Consider the following 17,767-nt stretch of genomic DNA (forward strand, 5'->3'; position numbering starts at 1 on the left):
AGAGTTGTGTGTGTGTGTTAGAGAGTGGGAGCGGGGGGAGAAAGCGAGTGGGAGAGAGTAGTGTGTGTGTGTGTGTGTTAGAGAGTGGGAGTGGGGGGAGAAAGCGAGTGGGATAGAGTAGTGTGTGTGTGTGTGTGTGTGTTAGAGAGTGGGAGTGGGGGGAGAAAGCGAGTGGGAGAGAGTTGTGTGTGTGTGTGTGTGTGTGTTAGAGAGTGGGAGTGGGGGGAGAAAGCGAGTGGGAGAGAGTAGTGTGTGTGTGTGTGTGTGTGTGTGTGTGTGTGTGTGTGTGTGTGTGTGTGTGTGTGTGTGTGTGTGTGTGTGTGTGTTAGAGAGTGGGAGTGGGGGGAGAAAGCGAGTGGGAGAGAGTAGTGTGTGTGTGTGTGTGTGTGTGTGTGTGTGTGTGTGTGTGTGTGTGTGTGTGTGTTAGAGAGTGGGAGTGGGGGGAGAAAGCGAGTGGGAGAGAGGTGTGTGTGTGTGTGTGTGTGTGTGTGTGTGTGTGTGTGTGTGTGTGTGTGTGTGTGTGTGTGTGTGTGTGTTAGAGAGTGGGAGTGGGGGCAGAAAGCGAGTGGGAGAGTGTTGTGTGTGTGTGTGTGTGTGTGTGTATGTGTGTGTGTGTGTGTGTGTGTGTGTGTGTGTGTGTGTGTGTGTGTGTGTGTGTGTGTTAGAGAGCGGGAGTGGAGGGAGAAAGCGAGAGATGATGGGGGGGGGGAGAAGTGTGTGTGAGGAAATTTTGAGGAGTAGAGAACAGAATATAGTGACGAAGGAGGGAGGAGAGGAGAGGAATGAAATTAAGCCCCGTTCCTGACATAACCGGGAACCTCTCCACCTCTCTCGTTCCCTCCTTTCCTCTCCTGTTCCCTCCTTCTCTCTCTCGTTCCCTCCTTCCCTCTCCCGTTCCCTCCTTCCCTCTCCCGTTCCCTCCTTCCCTCTCTCGTTCCCTCCTTCCCTCTCCCGTTCCCTCCTTCCCTCTCCCGTTCCCTCCTTCCCTCTCCCGTTCCCTCCTTCCCTCACTCGTTCTCTCCTTCCCTCTCTCGTTCTCTCCTTCCCTCTCTCGTTCCCTCCTTCTCTCTCTCGTTCTCTCCTTCCCTCTCTCGTTCCCTTCTTCCCTCTCTCGTTCCCTTCTTCCCTCTCTCGTTCCCTCCTTCCCTTTCCTGTTCCCTCCTCCCCTCTCTTGTTCCCTCCTTCCCTCTCTCGTTCCCTCCTTCCCTCTCTCGTTCCCTCCTTCCCTCCCTCGTTCCCTCCTTCCCTCCCTCGTTCCCTCCCTCCTTCCCTCTCTCCTTCCCTCCTTCACTCTCTTGTTCCCTCCTTCCCTCTCTCATTCCCTCCTTCCCTCTCTCGTTCCCTCCTTCCCTCTCTCGTTCCCTCCTTCCCTCTCTCGTTCCCTCCTTCCCTCTCTCGTTCCCTCCTTCCCTCCCTCGTTCCCTCCTTCCCTCCCTCGTTCCCTCCCTCCTTCCCTCTCTCCTTCCCTCCTTCACTCTCTTGTTCCCTCCTTCCCTCTCTCATTCCCTCCTTCCCTCTCTCGTTCCCTCCTTCCCTCTCTCGTTCCCTCCTTCCCTCTCTCGTTCCCTCCTTCCCTCTCTCGTTCCCTCCTTCTCTCTCTCGTTCCCTCCTCTCTCTTTCTTTTCCTCCTTGCCTCTCTTTCCTTCCTGTCTCTCTCTTTCCCTCCTTCCCTCTCTCGTTCCCTCCTTCCCTGTCTCGTTCCCTCCTCCACTCTCTCTCGTTCCCTCCTCCACTCTCTCTCGTTCCCTCCTCCACTCTCTCTCGTTCCCTCCTCCACTCTCTCTCGTTCCCTCCTCCACTCTCTCGTTCCCTCCTCCACTCTCTCGTTCCCTCCTCCACTCTCTCTCGTGCTCTCCTCCACTCTCTCTCGTGCCCTCATCCTCTCCTCTTCCCTCTCCTCTCTCGTTCCCCCTCTGGGTCCCAGCCCGGGAATGGGTTAAACAGTTAGATGTCAGATCCTTGCCAAACAGATGCAGAACTGGATCAGCACCAACCCTGTACTTTCCAACCCCATTCCCTTCAACTCCAGAGAGGTCAGCTACTCAGTACCACTATACAGTGCGCGAGGGACACAGATACAATACAGGGAGAGGAGGGACCATTGGGAGAAGGGAATCCTGCCCCGCAGAGCTTACACTCTAATATACAGAGGGACACAGATACAATACAGGGAGAGGAGGAACCATTGGGAGAAGGGAATCCTGCCCCGCAGAGCTTACACTCTAATATACAGAGGGACACAGATACAATACAGGGAGAGGAGGGACCATTGGGAGAAGGGAATCCTGCCCCGCAGAGCTTACACTCTAATATACAGAGGGACACAGATACAATACAGGGAGAGGAGGGACCATTGGGAGAAGGGAGTCCTGCCCCGCAGAGCTTACACTCTAATATACAGAGGGGCACAGATACAATACAGGGAGAGGAGGAACCATTGGGAGAAGGGAATCCTGCCCCGCAGAGCTGACACTCTAATATACAGAGGGACACAGATACAATACAGGGAGAGGAGGGACCATTGGGAGAAGGGAATCCTGCCCCGCAGAGCTTACACTCTAATATACAGAGGGATACAGATACAATACAGGGAGAGGAGGGACCATTGGGAGGAGGGAATCTTGCCCCGCAGAGCTTACACTCTAATATACAGAGGGACACAGGTACAATACAGGGAGAGGAGGAACCATTGGGAGAAGGGAATCCTGCTCCGCAGAACTTACACTCTAATATACAGAGGGACACAGATACAATACAGGGAGAGGAGGAACCATTGGGAGAAGAGAATCCTGCCCCGCAGAGCTTACACTCTAATATACAGAGGGACACAGATACAATACAGGGAGAGGAGGAACCATTGGGAGAAGGGAATCCCGCCCCGCAGAGCTTACACTCTAATATACAGAGAGACACAGATACAATACAGGTAGAGGAGGGACCATTGGGAGAAGGGAATCCTTCCCCGCAGAGCTCACACTCTAATATACAGAGGGACACAGATACAATACAGGGAGAGGAGGGACCATTGGGAGATGGGAATCCTGCCCCGCAGAGCTTACACTCTAATATACAGAGGACACAGATACAATACAGGGAGAGGAGGGACCATTGGGAGAAGGGAATCCTGCCCCGCAGAGCTTACACTCTAATATACAGAGGGACACAGGCACAATACAGGGAGAGGAGGAACCATTGGGAGAAGGGAATCCTGCCCCGCAGAGCTTACACTCTAATATACAGAGGGATACAGATACAATACAGGGAGAGGAGGGAGCATTGGGAGAAGGGAATCCTGCCCCGCAGAGCTTACACTCTAATATACAGAGGGATACAGATACAATACAGGGAGAGGAGGGAGCATTGGGAGAAGGGAATCCTGCCCTGCAGAGCTGACACTCTAATATACAGAGGGACACAGATACAATACAGGGAGAGGAGGAACCATTGGGAGAAGAGAATCCTGCCCCGCAGAGCTTACACTCATATTTTTACTTTCTATTTCTTCACCATTCTCCCCTCTCTCTCCCTCCCCTTCCCCTCTCCTCACCCTCTCCTTCCCCCTCTATCTCTCCCTCTCCTTCCCCCCTCTCTCTCGTTCTCTCCCTCACCTTCCCCCACTCTCTCTTGTTCCCCCTCTCTCTCCCTCTCGTTCCCCCTCTCCCTCTCGTTCCCCCTATCCCTCTCCTTCCGCCTCTCTCCCTCCCTCTCTCCCTCTCCTTCCGCCTCTCTCCCTCCGTTTCTGACTCTCTCTCCTTACCCCTTTCTCTCTTTCTCTCTCTTTCTCTCCTTCCCCCTTTCCAGCCCATCTCACTCCCCCTCTCTCTCTCCCCCTCTCTCTCTCTCCTTTCATCCCTCCCTTCCCTCCTGACTCACTCCCTCTCCCTTCTCTCTCTCCCTTTCACCTCCTCCAGATAACAGTGCACTGGGCTGGCATCGTTGGCATCGATATTGGGGTAGTAGTGGGCAGTGGGCCCCAGCTGCAGTACAGATCTTCCCTGATGACAGGGGGCATCAGGTGCAGGGCACCTCCCATCTCACCATCCCATGCCAACTGGCATCTGCGGGCAGCCTCTATTTGCAATGCATTCTGGGCCCTGTAACCCTGATCTCCCTGGTTCTGTGTTTGCAATGCATTCTGGGCCCTGTAACCTTGATCTCCCTGGTTCTGTATTTGCAATGCATTCTGGGCTCTGTAACCCTGATCTCTCTCTGCTCCTGGATTTGCAATGCATTCTGGGCCCTGTAACCCTGATCTCTCTGGTTCTGTATTTGCAATGCATTATGGGCCCTGTAACCCTGATCTCTCTCTGGTTCTGTATTTGCAATGCATTCTGGGCCCTGTAACCCTGATCTCTCTCTGGTTCTGTATTTGCAATGCATTCTGGGCCCTGTAACCCTGACCTCTCTCTGGTTCTGTATTTGCAATGCATTCTGGGCCATGTAGTACCGTTCTCTCTCTTGCCAATTATGTGTGTGTGTGTGTGTGTGTGTGTGTGTGTGTGTGTGTGTGTGTGTGTGTGTGTGTGTGTGTGTGTGTGTGTGTGTGTGTGTGTGTGTGTGTGTGTGTGTGTGTGTGTGTGTGTGTGTGTGTGTGTGTGTGTGTGTGTGTGTGTGTGTGAACAACGGGGGAAAGAGTCCCTAAAGGAGCACTCAGGTTTACCAAAATGAAGCAAAAGTTTATTGAGTGTCACATAGAATGTAAAAAAACTGTGCAGAAAAAGCTTAAAGCATAGCAGAGACTCCCTGCACGTATGCGCAAGGGACCCAAGGATGCTAAAGCCAAATTGAATAGTAATAAACCAATTGGCATATATGAACACACGAAATAAGAGAACAAATACTCAAATGTAAATCCACATGTAAGAAAATAGCAGGACTGATATCCAAATGTACAAAACCAGAGAACAGCTCTAACCAGACAATGTTATATGACACTGCACAGCACAGCACAGCAATGGGAGGAAATGTAATAATAACGTACAGTACTTTACCAAAGTGCAATATAAGAGCAAGCTGGGATCCCTCCCCATTACCTTAAGTACCCCTTCCTTAACCCCCTCCCCTTGGCCTCACATCGCAGCACCTCGAAGAGAGGCGCCCCTCGGTGTTACGTCGTGGCACCCCCCTTCCTTACAAGTCCAGGGCTCTCTTATACGGTATATGAAGAATGAAAAAGTAGCTTAATAAAAAGGGAGGTGGGGAAGGCCCCGCTCACCAACTTCCATATGATCGAAACGACACGTGGTGCTATCGGGATATAGTGGACAAATGAGAGACAGAAAAAAGAATCCCTATAGATGCACACACTAATGTAAGACAGTCGAGATAATAACATGTTATTGATAATAGAAAACATACTGTTACTGATTTAAACCTTCATTATTGTTGAAGCCAAAGTTATAGCCAGGTATGGGCATCATCTACCCAATGTAGCAGACAATGACACACGGTCGGCATACTAGTCTGTGGTAGTATTAACCAGTTATGAACTATCTGTAGCAAGCGGTTTATTTTCTGCATGGTTGGAGTCCTCCAACCTACTTGCTCAGACCCTCTGGTTATTGAACATACACTCTTACGTATACTTGTGTCATACTTACAGTACTATTGATGTCAAATCATCGTACCACAGTATAGCTCAACCCCGTTATAGCGCGATCCGTTACAACGCGGATCCGCTTATAGCGTGATGTGAGCGTGGCTCCCAGTTTTCGTATTTATGAATACTTTACAACACGATTATTGGTGTCTTAAATACTTTGTTGTACAACGCATGCAATTGTACATTATTTCTAACGCGATCCGCTTATAACGCAAAGTTATTCCTTGGAACCCAAGCACAGCGTTATAAGGGGGTTGAGCTGGACCTTTTTTGGGCATAGGGTTACTCAGGAGGCATAGCACTTGCTCCAACTATCTCTCCATCATTGGATACTTCATCCATTGGATGTCTAAGGCCACCGGCATGGTCAGCGCTTAGCAGCGCTCCCGCGTGCCAGTGAGCCCCTGCAGCCGCAATGAGAGCGGCTTTAGCAGGGGCTCGCGCAGGCGTGCGGAAGCGTAGCCGACAAGAGAATTTTAGTTTTCGCGCGCAGGGCCGGTCACGTGAGCGGTTCGCCCCAATGAGGGCGAACCAGCTCCGTGACGTCACTGGCCCGCCCCCCCCCCCCCAGACACGCCCCCGGACGGTGCGCGTAGTAAGGCCAGGGAAAGCACCCGCTTTCCCGCAGCCTCCGCGCGCCTCCGCACGGGCTGAGTGTCTGTGGACTCAGCCTAAGATTAGCGCTACAGTTAGGTTATAACTAGTTTATGTTTTCTATTATCAATACAATGTTATTATTTTGACTGTCTTCCATTAGTGTGTGCATCTGTAGGGATCCTTTTTTCTGTCTCTCAAGAATTAGGAGTAATCTGAGTGGACAGGGAATGGAATAAAGAATGAAATGGACTATATCCTAGCTAACGAGGAACAAGTCCTGGAAGACTGCTCAGTCCGTAACCATTTCCAGTGGTCACTCGTTAAAAAAACAAAACAGCCACTTATCTAATACTACGGAACTGATTTATGAGAAAGAACCCATATAAGATTTCACATGTTTTGCCGTTTGAAGAACTTATGAAGATTGTAGTTGAAAGCGCAAAAAAAGCACTGGAGGTAACACCGCCAAGAAACCGGGGTGAGAATATATCTAAGGAGACGAGATATGAAGCAATCCCAGGACGCCAGAACAAGAAGGGGATACGCAGAGCTGCGCGAGACGATCCGCAAACAGATAACTGAAGGTGTAAGAATATGGGACGGTGATACGGTGAGGAGGACCATGGAAGATAAAAGCTTGAAGAAGACGAAGCAACGACTGGTGGTTGGGAAGAAGCAGAACATTGCACTCAAACAAGGCGATGGATCAACAACAAGAGGACCGTGTTGCTGCTCATAAAGAGAGCAGAGAGATGGTACGAGAACACGGATAGCACAAGGCATGGTCCAGCAGAGGACAAGCGAGAAGAAGCCACCAATGATTCACCGTGCGTCCTTCCAGAAGAAGTGGCAAGAACGTCCATGAAGAATGGGAAGGCTCCCGGGGAAGAGGGAATTACAACTGAGAAGGAGCGTCTCAGTGAGTAAAGACGCTGACTGGCACTGAGTTTGAAGCAGGGGAACCTGGTTCGATTCCCAGTGTCGGCTCCTTGTGACCTTGGGCAAGTCACTTTATCTCCCTGTGCCTCAGGCCTCAGGCACCAAAAACATAGATTGTAAGCTCTACGGGGCAGGGACCTGCGTCTGCAAAATGTCTCTGTAAAGCGCTACGTACAACTAGCAGCGCTATACAAGAACATGTTACTATTTTTATTATAACTCAAATCCTGAGAGAAGCCGGGGAAGAAGTAGAGAAAATCCCGGCAAATCTCTCCACGTGCGGCCTGAAGACCAGGAAAATGCCAGAGCAATGGTAGAATGCCAGAGGTATCCTCATCCACAAGGAAGGAGGCACAGACGTCCTCAGGAACTACAGACCCAGAAGCCCACTTACAAGGGTTTTACAAAGATACTCGCTAATTGGCTGGAACAGACTTCTTCCAGCCTAGAGGACGTGCAGGATTTCACAATAGATCACTTCCAAGTCGTACAAGAAGGGGCGTCCACGAGTCATGAATACCATCTCCCACTCAGTTTAGGATTCGTAGATTACCCAATAAAAGCATTTGATTCTGTCTACGCCCTTTGCCAAGAAGCGTACATCGATATTATAAGGAACATTAACGAGAATCCCACATCAGCCGTTAGATTACATGAAGATACAAGCAAGATAAGGATCAGCGAGGGAGCGCGGCCGGGAGACACCGCGTCACCAGGATCAGCGAGGGAGTGCGGCCGGGAGACACCGCGTCACCAGGATCAGCGAGGGAGTGCGGCCGGGAGACACCGCGTCACCAGGATCAGCGTGGGAGTGCAGCCGGGAGACACCGTGTCACCAGGATCAGCGAGGGAGTGCGGCCGGGAGACACCGCGTCACCAGGATCAGCGAGGGAGTGCGGCGAGAGACACAGCGTCACCAGGATCAGCGAGGGAGTGCGGCCGGGAGACACCGCGTCACCAGGATCAGAGAGGGAGTGCGGCCGGGAGACACCGCATCACCAGGATCAGCGAGGGAGTGTGGCCGTATGACACTGGGTGACCAGGATCAGCGAGGGAGTGCGGCCGGGAGACACCACGTCACCAGGATCAGCGAGGGAGTGCAGCCGGGAGACACCGCGTCACCAGGATCAGCGAGGGAGTGCAGCCGGGAGACACCACGTCACCAGGATCAGCGAGGGAGTGCGGCCGGGAGACACTACGTCACCAGGATCAGCGAAGGCGTGCGGCCGGATACATCGCGTCACCGAAGCTTTTCCCAGCAACACCTGAAGAATTGTTCAAGACATTGAATTGAGAAGAAAAAGGAATCAAAATCAACGGTGAATACTTGTGTCCCCTACGATTTGCCGACAAGATTATTTTTGCCACAAGCCCAGAAAACCTTCAACAACAAATCGGAGAACTCGCCGAAGCAAAGTGAGGAAGTGGCCTCCATACGAGTCTCAACAAGACCAATGTGATGTTCAACACATGTGTCCCGTCTACAAAGACTGAAATAAATGGAATAGAACTAGAAGTGGAGGACTATGTCTACCTTGCCCGACAAGTAACAATGGATGGAACATTACGAATGAAATGAAGATGAGGTGGAACACATTTGGAAGAAGGAAGACAACGCATGCAAAGAAGTATGGAGAGATGCATGCCAAAAGCCTGTGACCTTAATCACATGGGGGAAGGCATTAAAATAGCAGTGGGCCGGACATATCGCAAGAAGAAATTACCATTGTTGGAACCCAACTGAATTCCAAGAGAGATTAAAAGACCAAGACGACGACCCAAAGTAAGATGGGAGGATGGGATGGGAACGTGTGTGGGAGCGACGTGGAGAAGAGAGGCTGTAACAGCAGGGCCTGGAAGATCACTGGGGAGGCTTCATCCAGTAGTGGGGAGACACGGGCTGGAGAGGATGGGATGAGGGAATGTGTGGGAGCGACGTGGAGAAGAGAGGCTGTAACCACAGGACCTGGGAGATCACTGGGGAGGCTTCATCCAGCAGTGGGGAGACACGGGCTGGAGAGGATGGGATGAGGGAATGTGTGGGAGCGACGTGGAGAAGAGAGGCTGTAACCGCAGGAACTGGGAGATCATTGGGGAGACACGGGCTGGAGAGGATGTACAGTATTTGTTTCTCTATAATGTACCAGCGTATGCTGTATCACTATATTTATATATATATATATATATATGTATGTAAAGAGATGAACACCAGGACACGATGAGTTGAGTGCATTGGTTGGGGAGATTGCACCAGCACTGGGGGGCTGGGGGTAGTGCTGTGTGCAGGCGGCAGATAAACCTGGGTGTCTATGACGACCAGCTGGAGCTTCTGATAAGGACGGGATCCTCACAGGCTCTGAAGACACGGGTGGGGGGGGGGGTGTAGTTTTGGAAAAGCAGAAAGAGAGGGGGGTGAGGCTGGCATAGGGACAGGGGGCGAGGGAGGGTAATATTGTACCTTCGGCATGCCAGGATTGTCTGGGTGTGAAACATTCTCCTGCTATTGCAGGAAAGGGGACAGTGACAGAGCAAAGTGACATTCATCAGGAACAGTGACTGGAAGGACATGCACTGCTGTAATGTTGAGGTCTTACTTAGGTCCTGTCTGTCCCGTTGTCACCTTGCATCTGGAGGGACATACTCCATGTCCCATAGCTCCCTCCTGTCTGTGTCACTGTGTCACCCTGCGGGGGGAGGGACATACTCCATGTCCCATAGCTCCCTCCTGTCTGTGTCACTGTGTCACCCTGCGGGGGGAGGGACAGACTCCGTGTCCCATAGCTCCCTCCTGTCTGTGTCACTGTGTCACCCTGCGGGGAGAGAGACAGACTCCATGTCCCATAGCTCCCTCCTGTCTGTGTCACTGTGTCACCCTGCGGGGGGAGGGACAGACTCCATGTCCCATAGCTCCCTTCTGTCTGTGTCACTGTGTCACCCTGCGGGGGGAGGGACAGACTCCATGTCCCATAGCTCCCTCCTGTCTGTGTCACTGTGTCACCCTGCGGGGGGAGGGACAGACTCCATGTCCTATAGCTCCCTCCTGTCTGTGTCACTGTGTCACCCTGCGGTGGGAGGGACTGACTCCATGTCCCATAGCTCCCTCCTGTCTGTGTCACTGTGTCACCCTGCGGGGGGAGGGACAGACTCCATGTCCCATAGCTCCCTCCTGTCTGTGTCACCCTGCGGGGGGAGAGACAGACTCCATGTCCCATAGCTCCCTCCTGTCTGTGTCACTGTGTCACCCTGCGGGGGAGGGACAGACTCCATGTCCCATAGCTCCCTCCTGTCTGTGTCACTGTGTCACCCTGTGGGGGGAGGGACAGACTCCATGTCCCATAGCTCCCTCCTGTCTGTGTCACTGTGTCACCCTGCGGGGGAAGGGACAGACTCCATGTCCCATAGCTCCCCTCTGTCTGTGTCACCTAGCTGTGGAGGAGACAGACTCCATCTCCGTACCTGTTGACATCCATGATTAAAAAAATTGTCTCGCCATATTAAGATTTTGATGACTTTATTTGCTGGATAGATACATATATTTGATGTCTATAGGCTCCCTTTAACCCTTACTATCTCATTTTTGAAGCTGCAACTCTTTACATTCCCCTCCTCCCCTCCCACCTCCTTCGGCTCAAATGGAGAACGGCAGCCAGCTCTAAAATGGCTGCCAAGTTTTAAAATGGCTGCCAGCAATTCACAACTGCTCTGTGAGATATTCAGCCACGTCTCTCCCTCTCTCTCCCCCTCCCACCCCCCGAAAAGAAAATAATAAGAAAAGGTGTTATAAACAGTTTAATGTACACTCAACCGTACAAAAAAAAGGAAACAGATAAACAAATTAGCGAGGTGAAAGGAAAACGTAGGGCGGGAATAATGTCGTCTTCCTGTGGAGTATTTTGGCGTCTTCGTGCGTTTTCGGGCCAGATGGGAAATATCGTCCTTTGTACCAAAGAAAACAGTTTCCAAAAAAACACTCGGCCTACGTTTAGTGGGCAGGAGAGCACGATATTCAATGAAAATAACATTCCACGCTCAGGTGTGAAACTGTAATGTTTCTGTTTATTAAAGACCCATAGCTCAACAGCACCAACAGGGCAGTTGTGTCGCCCTGCGGGGGGAGGGACAGACTCCATGTCCCATATCTGCCGTTTGTCTGTGTCACCCTGCGGGGGGAGGGACAGACTCCATGTCCCATAGCTCCCTCCTGTCTGTGTCACTGTGTCACCCTGCGGGGGGAGGGACAGACTCCATGTCCCATATCTGCCTCCTGTCTGTGTCACCCTGCGGGGGGAGGGACAGACTCCATGTCCCATATCTGCCGTTTGTCTGTGTCACCCTGCGGGGGGAGGGACAGACTCCATGTCCCATAGCTCCCTCCTGTCTGTGTCACTGTGTCACCCTGCGGGGGGAGGGACAGACTCCGTGTCCCATAGCTCCCTCCTGTCTTTGTCACCCTGCGGGGGGAGGGACAGACTCCGTGTCCCATAGCTCCCTACTGTCTGTGTCACTGTGTCACCCTGCGGGGTGGGGGGAGGGACAGACTCCGTGTCCCATAGCTCCCTCCTGTCTGTGTCACCCTGCGGGGGGGGGGGGGACAGACTCCGTGTCCCATAGCTCCCTCCTGTCTGTGTCACCCTGCGGGGGGAGGGACAGACACTCCTGTAATATAGCAGTGTATAATCGTTCCTGAGACACACAGGGTGGAAATGCATCTTGTGGTATCGGTGTAATGTATAACAACATTACTTGTGCTGAATACGATTTGTTTTAAGCTGTTCTTCTTTTCCCACAGATTCCGGACAGTCGGATAATTCAAATCAGCAGAATGAGGTGGATATAAAACCCCCTCCAAATGGTAAGTCACTGCTTCCCATTGCTACCCCTACTGCCCTATATAACTATTCCTATAACTCCTCCTCTTACTACATATAACCTCTCCCTATAACTCCTCCTATTACCCCATATAACTCCTCCTATTACTCCATATAACTCATCCCTATAACTCCTCATATTGCCCCATATAACCACTCCCTATAACTCCTCCTATTATTCCATATAACCCCTCCTTATAACTCCGCCTATTACTCCATATAACCTCTCCCTATAACTCCTCCTATTACCCCATATTATCTCTCCCTATAACTCCTCCTATTGCTGCATATAATCCCTCCCTATAACTCCTCCTATTACTCCATATAAACCCTCCCTATAACTCCTCCTATTACTCCATATAAACCCTCCCTATAACTCCTCCTATTATCCCCTATAACTCCTCCTATTACCCCATATAACCCCTCCCTATAACTCCTTCTATTACCCCATATAACCCCTCCCTATAACTCCTTCTATTACCCCATATAACCCATCCCTATAACTCCTGCTATTACTCCATATAACCCCTCCCTATAACTCCTATTGCCCCATATAATCCCTCCCTATAACTCCTTCTATTACCCCATATAACCCCTCCCTATAACTCCTCCTATCTCTCCATATAACCTCTCCCTATGACTCCTCCTATTACTCCATATAACCCCTCCCTATAACCCCTCCTATTACCCCATATAACCCCTCCCTATAACTCCTTCTATTACCCCATATAACCCCTCCCTATAACTCCTGCTATTGCCCCATATAACCGCTCCCTATAACTCCTCCTATTGCCCCATATAATCCCTCCCTATAACTCCTTCTATTACCCCATATAATCCCTCCTTATAACTCCTTCTATTACCCCATATAACCCCTCCCTATAACTCCTGCTATTGCCCCATATAACCGCTCCCTATAACTCCTCCTATTGCCCCATATAATCCCTCCCTATAACTCCTCCTATTGCCCATATTGCCCCCCTATAACACCTCCTATACTCCTATAAACACCTCCTTTACCTTACCTTAAACCTCTCCTATTACCCCATATAACCCCTCCCTATAACTCCACCTATTACCCCATATAACCCCTCCCTATAACTCCTTCTATTACCCCAAATAACTCCTCCCTATAACTCCTCCTATTACCACCATATAACCCCTCCTAGAACTCCTCCAATACCCCATATAACCCCTCCCTAACAACACCACTCTATACCCCAAATAACCCCACCCTATAACACCTCCTATTACTCCATATAACCCCTACCTAAACTCCTCCTATTACCCCATTTACACCCTCACCTATAACTCCTTCTATTACCCCATATAACCCCTCCTATAACTCCTATTGCCCCATATAATCCTCCCTATAACTCCTTCTATTACCCCATAAACCCCTCCCTATCAACTCCTCCTAACTCTCCATATAACCACTCCCTATGACTCCTCCTATTACCCCATATAACCCCCTCCTATTACCCCATATAACCCCTCCCTATAACTCCTTCTATTACCCCATCTAACCCCTCCCTATAACACCCTCTATTCCCCATATACAACTCCCTATAACTCCTCCTATTGCCCCATATAATCCCTCCCTATAACTCCTTCTATACACCATAAAACCCCTCCCAATAACTCCTTCATTACCCCATAAACCCCTCCCTATAACTCCTCCTATTACTCCATATAACCCCTCCCTATAACCTCTCCCAATCACCCCATATAACCCCACCTATAACCCCTCCTATACCCATAACCCCTCCCAAACCCCTTACCCCATACAACCCCTCCCAAACCCTCCTATACCACCAAATAACCCCTCCACACCCCTATACCCCATAACACCCCCCCTACACACCTCAAAACCCACAACCCCCCACCCTACAACACCACACCCCACACCCCCCCCAAACACCCCAATACCTCCATAATACCCCTACCATAACCCTCCTATACCCCACACCCACCCATACACCCACACCCACCCATATAACCCCCTTACCCTCTATACCCCATAAAACCCCCCCCCATACACCCACCTATTACCCCATTAACCCCCCTTAACCCCTCCTATTACCCCATATAACCCCACCCTAAACCCTCATACCACCATAAACCCTCCATAACTCCTCCTATTACCCACACACCCCCCCTATAACCCCTCCACTTACCCCATATAACCCCCTCCCTATAACACCTCCTATTACCCCATATAACACCCCTCCCTACAACCTCTCCTATACCCATATAACTCCCACCCTATAACTCCATCCTTACCCCATAAACCCCACCCTACAACACCCTCCTATTACACCCCATATAACTCCCTCCCTATAACTCCTCCTATTACCCCAAACAACCCCTCCCTACCTCCTCTACCCCATATAACACCCTCCCTATACTCCTCATTACCCCCATAACAACCCCTCCAACACAACCCCCCCCACACCCCAATACACCCCCCCCATAACACCACCTATACCCCACATAACCCCTCCCTATAACTCCTCCTATTACCCCATTAACCCTTCCCTATAACACCTCCTATAACCCCCATTAACCCACCCTATAACTCCTCCTATACCCCATATAACCCCTCCCTATAACTCCTCCTATACCCCAATAACCCCTCCCATAACTCCTCCAATTACCCCATATAACCCCTCCCGTATAACTCCTTCTATTACCCCATATAACCCTCTCCAATTACCCCATATAACCCCCTCCCTATAACTCCTCCTATTACCCCATATAACCCCTCCCTATAACTGCTTCTATTACCCCATATAACTCCTCCCAATAACTCCTCCTATTACCCCATATAACCCCTCCTATAACACCTCCTATTACCCCATATAACCCCTCCCTATAACTCCTTCTATTACCCCATAAACCCCTCCCTAAAACTCCTTCTATTACCCCATATACAACCCTCCATATAACACCTCCTATTACCCCATATAACCCCTCCCTATACCACCACCTATTACCCCATATAACCCCTCCCTATAACTCCTCCTATTGCCCCATATAACCCCTCCCTAAAACTCCTCCTATTACTCCATATAACCCCTCCCTATAACTCCTCCTATTACCCCATATAACCCCTCCCTATAACTCCTCTTATTGCCCCATATAACCCCTCTCTATAACTCCTCCTATTACTCCATGTAACCCCTCCCTATAACTCCTCCTATTACCCATATAACCCCTCCCTATAACTCCTCCTATTACCCCATATAACCCCTCCCTATAACTCCTCCTATTACCCCATAAACCCCTCCCTATAACTCCCCCTATTACCCCATATAACCCCTCCCTATAACTCCTCCTATTACCCCATATAACCGCTCCCTATAACTCCTCCTATTACCCCATATAACCCCTCCCTATAACTCCTTCTATTACCCCATATAACTCCTCCCTATAACTCCTCCTATTTGCCCCATATAACCTCTCCCTATAACCCCTCCTATTACCCCATATAACCCCTCCCTATAACTCCTCCTATTGCCCCATATAACCCCTCCCTAAAACTCCTCCTATTGCCCCATATAACCTCTCCCTATAACCCCTCCTATTACCCCATATAACCCCTCCCTATAACTCCTTCTATTACCCCATATAACCTCCCTATAACCCCTCCTATTACCCCATATAACCCCTCCCTATAACTCCTCCTATTACCCCATTTAACCCTCCCTATAACTCCTTCTATTACCCCATATAACCCCTCCCTATAACTCCTCCTATTACCCCATTTAACCCTCCCTATAACTCCTCCTATTACCCCATATAACCCCTCCCTATAACTCCTCCTATTACCCCCATATAACCCCTCCCTATAACTCCTCCTATTACCCCATATAACCCCTCCCTATAACTCCTTCTATTACCCCATATAACCCTTCCCTATAACCTCTCCTATTACCCCATATAACCCCTCCCTATAACTCCTCCTATTACCCCATATAACCCCTCCCTATAACTCTTCTATTACCCCATATAACTCCTCCCTATAACTCCTCCTATTACCCCATATAACCCCTCCCTATAACTCCTCCTATTACCCCATATAATCCCTCCCTATAACTCCTCCTATTACCCCATATAACCCCTCCCTATAACTCCTCCTATTACCCATATAACCGTCCCTATAACCCCTCCTATTGTCCATAAAACCCCTCCCTATAACTCCTCCTATTACCCCATATAACCTCTCCCCTATAACTCCTCCTATTACCCCATATAACCCCCTCCCTATAACTCCTCCTATTACCCCATATAACTCCTCCTATTACCCCATATAACTCCTCCTATTACCCCATATAACCCCTCCCTATAACTCCTCCTATTGCCCCATATAACCGTCCCTATAACTCCTCCTATTGCCCATATAACCCCTCCCTATAACTCCTCCTATTACCCATATAACCTATCCATATAACTCCTCCTATTACCCCATATAACCCCTCCCTATAACTCCTCCTATTACCCCATATAACTCCTCCTATTACCCCATATAACTCCTCCTATTACCCCATATAACCCCTCCCTATAACTCCTCCTATTGCCCCATATAACCGTCCCTATAACTCCTCCTATTGCCCATATAACCCCTCCCTATAACTCCTCCTATTACCCCATATAACCCCTCCCTATAACCCCTCCTATTGCCCATATAACCGCTCCCTGTACACCCCGCCCCCATCTCTCTGCAGGTCACTTGTCCTTCCAGGACTGCTTTGTAACCTCGGGCGTGTGGAATGTCACGGAGCTGGTCCGCGTGTCCCAGAGTGAGTCCATAGGATGGGGAGAGAAGAGTTGGGTACGGGGAGTGGGAGAGGGAGGTCGCCTGGGATGAGGGCGGGGCAAAGGAGTGACTGGCGTCTTGTATCTCCTAGCGCCCGTCGCCACAGCATCCGGTCCCAACTTCTCATTGGCCGATCTGGAGAGCCCGAGCTATTACAATATAAACCAGGTGACGCTTGGAAGACGGTCCCTTACATCCCCTCCTTCCAGCAGGTGAGAGACGCTCCCCAACTTCCAACGCCACCTTCTCCACAGTGACAGAGACAGGAGGGAGCTATGGGACATGGAGTCTGTCCCTCCCCCCGCAGGGTGACACAGTGACAGAGACAGGAGGGAGCTATGGGACATGGAGCCTGTCCCTCCCCCCGCAGGGTGACAGAGACAGGAGGGAGCTATGGGACATGGAGCCTGTCCCTCCCCCCGCAGGGTGACACAGTGACACAGACAGGAGGGAGCTATGGGACATGGAGTCTGTCCCTCCCCCCGCAGGGTGACACAGTGACACAGACAGGAGGGAGCTATGGGACATGGAATCTGTCCCTCCCACCTCAGGGTGACACAGGGACACAGACAGGAGGGAGCTATGGGACACGGAGTCTGTCCCTCCCCCCGCAGGGTGACACAGTGACACAGACAGGAGGGAGCTATGGACATGGAGTCTGTCCCTCCCCCCCTCAGGGGGACACAGACAGGAGGGAGCTATGGGACACGGAGTCTGTCCCTCCCCCCGCAGGGTGACACAGTGACACAGACAGGAGGGAGCTATGGGGCATGGAGTCTGTCCCTCCCCCCACACGGTGACACAGTGACACAGACAGAAGGGAGCTATGGGACATGGAATCTGTCCCTCCCACCTCAGGGTGACACAGGGACACAGACAGGAGGGAGCTATGGGACACGGAGTCTGTCCCTCCCCCCGCAGGGTGACACAGTGACACAGACA

The 17,767-nt window shown here is 50.8% G+C and overlaps 1 protein-coding gene across 1 annotated transcript in view; it reads left to right on the plus strand.

Moving 5' to 3' along the window:
- The window catches only part of NFIX (nuclear factor I X), a 90,558-nt gene that overhangs the window by 43,807 nt on the left and 28,984 nt on the right, over positions 1 to 17,767 (plus strand). Inside the window, 3 exon segments of the mRNA XM_075577509.1 lie at positions 11,928 to 11,990; positions 16,734 to 16,808; positions 16,917 to 17,037. Of these exon segments, the coding sequence (XP_075433624.1) occupies positions 11,928 to 11,990; positions 16,734 to 16,808; positions 16,917 to 17,037 (259 nt within the window).

Source organism: Ascaphus truei, chromosome 20, assembly GCF_040206685.1.
Source record: "Ascaphus truei isolate aAscTru1 chromosome 20, aAscTru1.hap1, whole genome shotgun sequence".
NCBI classification, from domain to species: domain Eukaryota; kingdom Metazoa; phylum Chordata; class Amphibia; order Anura; family Ascaphidae; genus Ascaphus; species Ascaphus truei.